At 28.4% G+C, this 10,450-nt stretch overlaps 1 protein-coding gene across 1 annotated transcript in view; it reads right to left on the bottom strand.

Moving 5' to 3' along the window:
• Positions 1–10,450, bottom strand: part of LOC106461174 (proteasome activator complex subunit 4-like) — a 119,936-nt gene that overhangs the window by 25,835 nt on the left and 83,651 nt on the right. Inside the window, exons 27-32 of the mRNA XM_022388036.1 lie at positions 9,812–9,948; positions 7,943–7,996; positions 6,505–6,634; positions 3,166–3,422; positions 2,583–2,652; positions 1,793–1,918 (exon numbers count right to left, since the gene is read on the bottom strand). Of these exons, the coding sequence (XP_022243744.1) occupies positions 1,793–1,918; positions 2,583–2,652; positions 3,166–3,422; positions 6,505–6,634; positions 7,943–7,996; positions 9,812–9,948 (774 nt within the window). The remainder of the gene's footprint in view (positions 1–1,792; positions 1,919–2,582; positions 2,653–3,165; positions 3,423–6,504; positions 6,635–7,942; positions 7,997–9,811; positions 9,949–10,450) is intronic.

Raw genomic sequence — 10,450 nt, 5'->3', positions numbered from 1 at the left:
TGTTTTAATATTTTATTTTATTCACTAATTAAAGGCTTTTGAATAAACATAACATGTTATTGAAAAAAAAAAAGAATTAAAACTACTTATACAAATGCCTTAAACTAACAAAAAAGCAAACTTTGTAAGTAATAGTACCTACATACAATGAATCATCATAAATTAGAAAATAATATTTTCAAATACAATATTCTGCTGGCCATGTTTGAAATATATGTCAAAAAATCAACTATTACAATATTTCAATCATTTTTTGTCACAATGTACTCTTGTTGTGTTCCAATAAATCACATTCCAAATCTTCCTTTGGCTGGCACATGCTAGTAGGATTTAAATCTCTATTACTGAAGGAAATGCCCTTGTTTGCAATGAAACACAGCAAAAAAAAAAGGAGTTTGGGTGACTCTGTAACCTTTTATGGATTGGAAGGGTCTCACTGATATCCAGGTTTTTCCTTCTTACTGTGGGAATGCTTAAACAAATTGCATAAAAATTAGTACCAACTTACTTAAAAGATTAATACAATAAAATTTAGTATTTCTGTCATTTTTGAGTGTAAAATATTGTTGACAGATGATATTGTATTAAAAAAATGTTAAAAATTCTTCATCTTAGGGTTTCAATTTCCTTTTTTGCTGATCAGAAAGTTTCATTTTATATACCTAGCCAGATTCAACTTTACTAATATATTCCTTTTGATAATTTACTTTAATAATTGCAGTAGTCACCATTTCTGGCTACAAATCATAAAAAACATGGAAAAACTGACAAGTATTTATTGTTGACCTAGGATGTCACCTTTCAAAATAACTCCATACTTACTTTGACAAGTATTTATTGTTGACCTAGGATGTCACCTTTTAAAATAACTCCATACTTACTTTGACAAGTATTTATTGTTGACCTAGGATGTCACCTTTCAAAATAACTCCATACTTACTTTGACAAGTATTTATTGTTGACCTAGGATGTCACCTTTTAAAATAACTCCATACTTACTTTTGTCAGGCTAGGTTTTGTCATTTTACCTTACTATATGCTTGGTCAAGGTCAATTTATATCCGATCATTGCAGTGTATTTCCAATAAATAGTGTTCTTTTAATTGTGGACATTGTTTGAATAAAATAAACCTATCAATAATGTTCAATAAATAGGGATTTGAGCCATCAGAATATTTTGTCATTGCCTACTGTACTAATTAAACCTAACTAAGCTTAATTGACATCTTGTGACAGACGAAAATTTCTACAGCCCTCAAATAAATACAATTTAGCACAAAAACATTTTCAGGAAGGAAAGAACAACTAAGCAAAGTTTCCTGTTCAAGTAATTAAGAAATCAGTAGAGATGACTGTACGTTTCTCATAACTTGTAATATTACAAAATACTACCGTTTAAAAATGCATGCACTTTGAACACTAATATACAGAGTAGTCACTAGATTGATTCTCTCTTATATGATTACACATGCATTCTTTTGATGAAGAAAAGTATATTTATGATATGTTTTGAAACACACTTTGGTTTAAAGAATTTTTCCAAACACACACACACACACACACACACACACACACACACATATATATATATATATATATATATATATATACACACACACACTCAATTATCTATAAGCTAAATGTATGAAGGTGTGTAACAAACAAAAGCTTTCTCTGCTAGTTTAGTGCATGTTTTTTAAAATGTTTTCCATACACTTCCTAACTCATTCTATCATTTGTCATACTTTACAGAAATGAGACAAATATGGTTTCATCTAAAAGTATTTCCCACCTTGAACATGTGAAACCGTTTAGCATCAAACTTGTCCTGCCCTTTTCTCTCCTCCAATGACAAATAATTCATCAATTGATCTACAAACTGCTGATTGCTGAAGGCATCATATATAGCCATTTCACCCTAAAGAGTGAAGAAATAAAAAAAATTCTTATTACTTCTAAATATATTTCCAGAACTATAAACAAAATGTAAATTTAGCAAAGGTACAGTAACTCAATATTTTGTACATTGTTTAAAAACATTCATCATACTTAAAAACTTATTCATATTGCACTGAAGATGATGGTACAGCTATTATTATAATAGCTATGCTTTTTTTTTACTTTAACAAATATATCCAAGAGAATAGCATTAAGAAAAAAAACAGCTAATTATTATTCATGAACAAAGTATAATTTTAATGTTAAAAAAATACTTACAGACTGAAGTACTACATAGAAATGTAAAAGTTTTACTAACCCACAAGTTTTCAATCTCTTGAAAGAACTCTTCACAAGATGAAATTACAACATCAATTGAAAAAATGTTCAAAAAATAGAAATCAGTCAGGTATGAAAACCACTATGTGTTACTTCAACTGGTAAGTTTTTTTAACATTAAAACAATATACATAACCCAGTATGTTTGTTCACAACTGAGCACAAATATCTTGGTTAAGAATATTTAAAAAAATTCTAGTATACAAGTTTGAAATATTATTTTCTACAAACATTATCAAACTACAAGTTTTTTTGTAAGTCAAGTGTTTTTACTTCCATTTTTGTCTAATTCTAAACAGTCTTACCTCTGAAAGATCAGCTCTTTGTCGATCCAAAAGTGGCTGTTTACTGTCCGGGGCATAAACCTTCAACTGTCTATAAAATTGTCATTTTCAAACTTAGATTAAATTTTTTATTAAAAATGTAAAGAAAATATTTAGTTATTTATTTATTGTTTCTATGGCTTATCCTGAACAAATATTTGGGTAAACAAACTGCATCTACTAAACATCATTGTATAATCCTTGAAGAAGTTTCAAATTTAAGAACTAATTTAAACAAAACTAAGTCAGATGATTGGTGAATCAGAAATTGTGTAAAAAAAAACTTATAAAAAAACAAAAAAGACAACAAAATAATGACAAAAAATATACACAAAATGGTTATCTTTAGAAACAAAGATTATTCCTCAGAAACAATAAGTAAATAAAACAACAGTATACTTAATCAAATAATGGTACTAATTTTTTAGCTGCATAAATATTGGAAATACCTGTATTTTTTATAGAAACAAATCCATTATTTCTACTTATATTATACTGATTACAGCTGATGAAAAAATGCTTAGTTTTTCCCTTTTAAGATCTTAGAAAATGTTTTAATAATTACCCATCACATATATAAAAGCCCACATGTGTCTTGTGAACAAACTGATGATTATCCCATTTCTCCTGAGTATCTGGTGGACTTAGACTGTTATACTGCAGCCATAAGTTGGCTGGTTTATCAATCAAAGGACCACAGCTTTCTAACAAGGCAGGATGAAGCTGTAATGAGTTGACATTCACTTTCGAGCTATCCAGTGTTTCTACCACATGGCATCTTTTTTGTTGTTTCAGGATTGCAGCAACTGCAGTGATGGCAATCTTAAACAAGTCCAGGAATTCATCCATTATGAAATGTTAACAATCCTGAACCTCCATATTTAATAGTTTTACGAGTACAACTATAATTTTCAAATAAAACTTAACAGAAGCAAAAGAAAAAAAACAACATTACAATCATATGTAAAAATTAAATTAATGTGTTAATGGTGTAAAAATTTGTTTCATTTTACTACATCTCATTTATAAACCTGAAAATACTGGTGATAGTTTTGTTTTGAAATAATATAAAAGTTATAAGAAGTCTTCATAGTAACTGAAGGTTAACAAGTTTTTGAAAGCTCTGGCTGAAAATTAAAGGCAAAATTACCAATATAATAACAATGGTTTTCAATAGATCAGTTTCATTTTGTTTCAGTCTAAAGGTATAAGTTATAAAGGTAATATTCACTTTTGTTTCTAGCTTATACATGTACTTTCACTTTTTTACCCATTTAAATTTCTCTAACTCTGGCTCTATGTTTGTAACTTTTAGCAATGATGAAACTTTATATAAAATTAATAACTATCACAAATATTTTGATTTAGTGATCTCATCTTTCTATAGCTTTACCTACACTTAATTTTATACAAAACTAAATATTTCTAGCACTGTATACTGGTAAATAAACTTTACTCATAAGTACAAGGTAATACATCTGTATTATAATAGATTGAGTCACACATTTCACAGAGATGGAAACTTACTCAATTATGCCATGGTGGTAGATAAGTCAATCAGTTGCTAGCAGTACAGCTATTAGAATCTTAGTGTGTATTTATATACATACTGATAACAAGTAAAAAAAAAGGGGTAATTTGTTTTTTAATATACAAATGACCAGTTAGGCTTCACTTACACACTGTGGATAGTTTTAGTAATATGAAATTGAAACATTTGAGAGTATCAAGCAATTAATAAAATGAATATATTTTATAGTAACTACATAATAACTGATACGTTTAGACAATATTTTAATATTCTAAGCACAAATTATAAAACTGATCGAATATCGTGCTGCAATTTAGCATTTTGCTGAAACTCTCTGCAATAAACTAAACTTTGTTTAAAAAGTCTGCATTGATGTTCTTTTGTTTGTGTGCCAATAAAATGTACTGTCTCGTTTTTCTGAGCAAAACATTTAATTAGTCCATAATATTACAACCTCTACCCAGGCACTTTAATGACTGTTTTAGTCAAACTTTCAAAACACTTTTAGCAAATATGCATTCATAATGTATTGTTGTACTACCTAGTGATATAATGTTACCTGTTGGGGTATCACCCACTCTTGATTCAAACTTAAGAAACTGTGTACCTGGTCTAAATAGGAATCACCAAAATACAGTGTTTAATTAATCTAGAACTTGTTATTTTACCATATGTGGGATAAAACAAATTCATAGACATGATGTGAAAGAAAAGAAACAAACAAACAAAACAAAAAACACCATTAAAATTTTTAACAATCTTATTAATAAAAATATTCAACATTCAGATTATTTAAATAAAATATGTACATACAAACAACTAAACTTAAAATTTTGAAGCATAATACATCCTTAGGAAATAAAATTCTATGGTACAGTTTTAAGCTACTAGATTGAAAACATTTACAAGGACTGCTTTATACCCAAGTTTATACTGCCTCAAAGTAATAAATTCAGATACTTTCAACTGTTTTACTGAACGACTTAAGAATCATCTCAAATTCCTTAAGAAAATGCTCCTTAAATATTATAGCTTACATGATTTTTCAAATCAAATGAAATAAATTATTGCAAATATTACACTGTCTTGAATCTATGAGAAGGATTACATTTCACACGAGTATACTCTCATTGTAAATGGCCATAGTCATGTGCTGTTTTCTGCCCCATAAATATATCTCCTTATATACACAAGGTTTTTAGATTGCATTATTATGTAGACCTCCATCTCACAAATAGTGGCATCATACTGATTAGCAACACAAGTCTCCACTAAATAAATCACTAGTGACTTTTCCTATATTATATATGCATATATATCAACCAGGGAAACTGTTCTATGAATGAGAATGGAATTGTCTCAGCCTCTATAGCACTGCCAAGCTGAATAATACTGTTGAAACATTTGATGGCTAATGTTTTTTCATATCGTTGTGTACAGTTCCTGCACTGGCTATTGTTAAAACACATGCCTTGAAATTTAAAGATTTCAGTTCAATACAAAAAAAAAAATAAAAAAAAATGGTTTGCCTGGGGCAACTAAGTATGTAAACTCAGGTTATCACAACAAAAAACTTTTAAAACACTGCTTCAAGATTACATTTTATTTCTCTAGATACAGATTGTGCTCATGTGCACAGTCAACTTTCATGTGTACCATTTTCATTATACTATGAAAGGTAATTTGTTAAAATATCTACAAGTTGGGTAACAAAAAATGTGACATTAGTCTTTGTAGTACACAAGTTGGAATGCTATTTCTCTTAAAATTTATGTACATAAAAGTAAGCCACAAAATTGACAAAAAATAACAAAGATGCATATGTAGGGGTTGTTTTTAAAACAAAACAAAAACACTGATGCACATGTATGGTTGTTTCTAAAAAAAACACACATGCACATGTATTGTTGTTTCCAAATGAGAACTTTATGTGTGCTTTTATTAGTTTTCACAGTTATGTTATCAGAGGTAAACATTATTTCACATTAGTAAGATTTGTAAAACTTCTTTGCACAATAACTTGCACACTTAGCTGCATTTGCCTACTTGGCAAAAGACTAAGTGTTGATGGTTATATTGAAATGTATCCAGTTTGTACATGTATTGTATGTTGTTTTTTTTCCTGAATTAGCTGATGCTGCCATTTAGTAGAAGCAGAGGAAACATTAAAACATCAACCTTTAAATCACACAAAAACTGTAGACAAATGTCTTGCGTTACACTGGTTTAGCCATATATGTAAGTAGATTGCAAAACCTTGCATGGTCAAGTGAGCAATCTGTGCTGTACTCATGGGTCTCCCACATGCCTGTGTAAACTTTCTTAAGACCACCACTGTACTTTTTAAAATAAAATATAGTTCAAATTACCAACCTTGCGCATCATTAGAGTATCATGAACAAGATGCTGGGCAAAGAGTTTAACAGCTTCATGTGGAAAAGCAACATCATGCCGAATCAACATCTTCAGCATTATCAGGGCAAGATGATTATGCCGCCAATGACTAGCAACAAAGAGAGATTACAAAACATTATAAACACTATTTTTTCTAATTTATATATTACTGACTAAAACATCAATAACATGATAAACAGTAGAAAAATGACTTTGAGGCTTTTCAGTGTATTCTACTTTTGTTGCATTATTAGTAAAGTGCAACTGGATAATAAACTAAATTTGTACAGAGTACTCCAAAAAGAACTGTAAAGCAAAACACTGAGCAAACTTAATATTTTCTCCTGAAATATTATGGTTGTTTTCATAATATTTATTATATATATATACATATTTTGTGATTGACTTTATACTCAAATTGAAAATCATGTAAAGCTAAACCAATTTGCTATTAAGACTAAACAGATGTAATATTTCTTTTTACATACAAATTTGGAAAAAAAAACCTGAGTTTCAAGTATGGTAACATTGGAACTTAGTTCTCATACAAGCTACAGAAAGATGTCTTAATTTTTCAAACAACTATATTGCTGATATACAAATGAAAAATCATATTGATAATGTAGATATTTGAAAACTTAATGTTATCTGCTAGTTATTCTACATTATTGAACAGACATACAATTTACAAGATTGTAGTTTATTAGAAAAACTATAACCATTTAACAATTTTAACTTAAAAACTTAACACTTATTTCGTGACACATATATCACAACAGATTACTTTCAATTAACAACTGCAAAAATAGTGCAGCTCAATTGTCATAAAAATGAGACACAGAAGAAAATGTATACAATAATTTGACCAGTTAATGTCAGGATCAAGTCAAAATAGAAGCTCACTGAAATTGTTTTTGTATTTATAGAATACTAATAATAATAAATGGTCCAACAGCTGAAAATGTTCATTAAGGTTCTGAATTAATAATAAAATCAATTATTATTTGGTAATTTATGGAAATGCTTTAAAAAAAGGCAACAAAAATTATAGTTATAAATAGAGAAAACTTGTAAAATATACAATTTACATATTTTTCATTGTTTGAGGAGAATTTTTATGTCTAGCTTTGTATATTTTATATACATGTAATATTATACAATATTATTTTTGAAATAATGTAAGAACTAGCATTGTTGGAGATTTTTTTTGACAAAAAAAAACGATACACTTATTTATATCCTCAAAAACAAATCTATCATATTTTTAAGAAAAACATTTCACACAATGCTAGCTCTTGCATTACTTCAAAAGTAATATTCCCAAATTTTACACAACCTTTTTATGTTTAAATTACAAATTTATGTCAAAGCTAAAGCTATTATATCTGTTTTTTTATTTCATAAAAAACACACTCACAGGTTTCCATTTTCAATCAAGTCTACTAAACTTTTCACTAGGTCCTGGTAGTTGCTGCAATGTAATGAAAGCAACACAATTATTGTACTGGTAACAAAACCACTGTTCATAATCTTATAAACATATAAAACTGATTAATACATATTGTTTCTCAATGTGGATTAACCCTATCATGATGGGCACCCTTTACTGTGCACATCAAAAGGTTTTAGTGACTTACATTCAAAATTTTATTAATTTACTTTTTGTTTATGTTACACCAATTAGTATAGCATAAACTCTTAGCTAATAATCCATATTTTAATAGTATATAAATTTTAAGTTCTTACTTTTACAAGGCAATATTTCAAAAAATCCTTAATTTCCCCTAGTGTGACACATTTCTCTAGGCATCTCCTCTTTTCTATTTTCTCCACCACCCCTCCACTAAGTACGAAATTCAATGTAAATTACTCACTATAAAACCATCATTGCTCAAACAAACCATAATTTTTATAGCTTTCAATTTTGTTTGGTTACAGAGCGATCAAATAGAAAATCGGACCCTTCTTGCCACACCTACCCGTTACATCCTCTCTTTCAGGATTTGTTAATAGTTCTTCATCCAACAAATGACTCATTATATAACATTCTTTTCTGAATGGACAATTGTCAATTTCACTGTTAGTACAAGCTTCCTTTCCATGGGAAAGATAACAATTAGCTTGGATGATTTTGTAACAGTTCTTGTCGAATAGATAGAAAGTCAGAAAGATTGTGATAGTTAGGGAAAATTGTCTATTTTTTGCATGTTATTATTCTTTGTTCTTTGGTGCATTATTTAATTAAATAAAAATTATTTAGTGCATTAGTATAAATAAAGTAGGGTTAAGTGTCATCAACAATTGACAGTAAGAAAAAAGAAGATTCAGATAAGTATTTGATTTCTTGTTTTCCATGTTTATTCTTTATTTACTATTATAAAAGTAACTAAAATGTAAAAATTAGAATCTCTTTAGGTTAGTTACAGTTAGATTTGGTAAAATAAATAATAATAATATAATAAAATTGTTTCACGAGGCATGCATGCAAGCAGCTCGTGGGTAATGTAATTCAATAGCATAATATGACCTACAAGTTCCCCAAGTGATTTACAACATATAATGGCACGAATAGTAGTTAAGACACAGTTCATAGGGCAATGAACCAATAAAATTTAATTATAAATAGATGTATACTGTTACGAGTTTAAAGCTACTTAGGATAAACGAATGTAGTTTCATGTTACAATTTGAAGCCATTCTAAAAAGAAAAAAAAGGATTTTTTTTTGGTGGTTACAAGGTCGGTCAAATTGACCAATGTTGTATAGAGTTAGGGTAGAGAAAATAACAGATAAAATATAGTGAAATCAAACATTTGAAATGTATTTAGGAGGTCTTAGAGATTACACAAATCAAATCCGAGGTTTTTGAGATGAAGAAAAGTATTTTTAATCTTATCATGAAAATCACTTTGCACACAGCAGACTATTAAAAAAATACTCGATATATTCACAGACAAAAATACTTAAAAAAAAATGTGATTTTTTTGTATGTAAAAGACTTATAACTACTGAAAGACTGCCAAATTTTGTGAAGATATACATACAATATTAAAAGTTAGTAGTATCAAATATATAAAGATTATATGAGTACAAAGAGGCCATGTGGTCATCAAATCGACTGAACCCATGTTGAGAGAGTTAACAAACTATCATTAATACCTACAGATTACTGGAAAGACACCACAATCAGTAACCAAAAATGTAACTTAAGAGGAATTAAAGCTAAGAACATGTAAATTACCTAAGAATAAATATATTCAAAATATATAATATTGTGTTATATCACCTAATGTTCATTTCATTCTTTCTGAGTTCCTTTTGTTTTCCTTCCTCAATTTCTTTGTCAGTGGGGCATTCCAAAGATGGTAAAGGCTTTGTTCTACACCAGAGTGTCATTGCAGCTTCCAAACAGTTTGCTGAAACCTAGGAAAAGAAGAAAATCTTTTACTCCAACAGAGGATTATTGGAAAGAAACTTTTGTTTCATAAAAATGCTATTTGTAATAGAAATCATATTTCAAGCAATAAAAAACTACATTTATATATAATGATGAAAAAAATTATAGTAGTGAACTTTTATTTAACATTTTGTTAATTTTTTAAAAAAATCACAAGACCAATAAGGCTACATTTGCTGTATAAATAAATTAATTAACGGTTTTATATTAAACAATGTAAACACTGTATTTCTTTACTTTGAATCTAAACATATTAACCCTTTCGAGATGGGACAAAGGTAAAAGGCCATATCATCCTGTTTGTTGACTTGCATTCAAAGTTTAATTGAACTGCTATTTCATGAATTTATGTCAATAACTTTGGTATCAAACTGTAGATTATAATTCAAACTTTAATACTATACATTAGTCAATTTATTAATTTAAAAGGTAAATATTTAAGAAAACACAGATAAACCTAATTTTTGT

Source organism: Limulus polyphemus, unplaced genomic scaffold (genome assembly GCF_000517525.1).
Source record: "Limulus polyphemus unplaced genomic scaffold, Limulus_polyphemus-2.1.2 Scaffold909, whole genome shotgun sequence".
NCBI classification, from domain to species: domain Eukaryota; kingdom Metazoa; phylum Arthropoda; class Merostomata; order Xiphosura; family Limulidae; genus Limulus; species Limulus polyphemus.
This window is presented reverse-complemented; position numbering and strand designations above follow the sequence as displayed.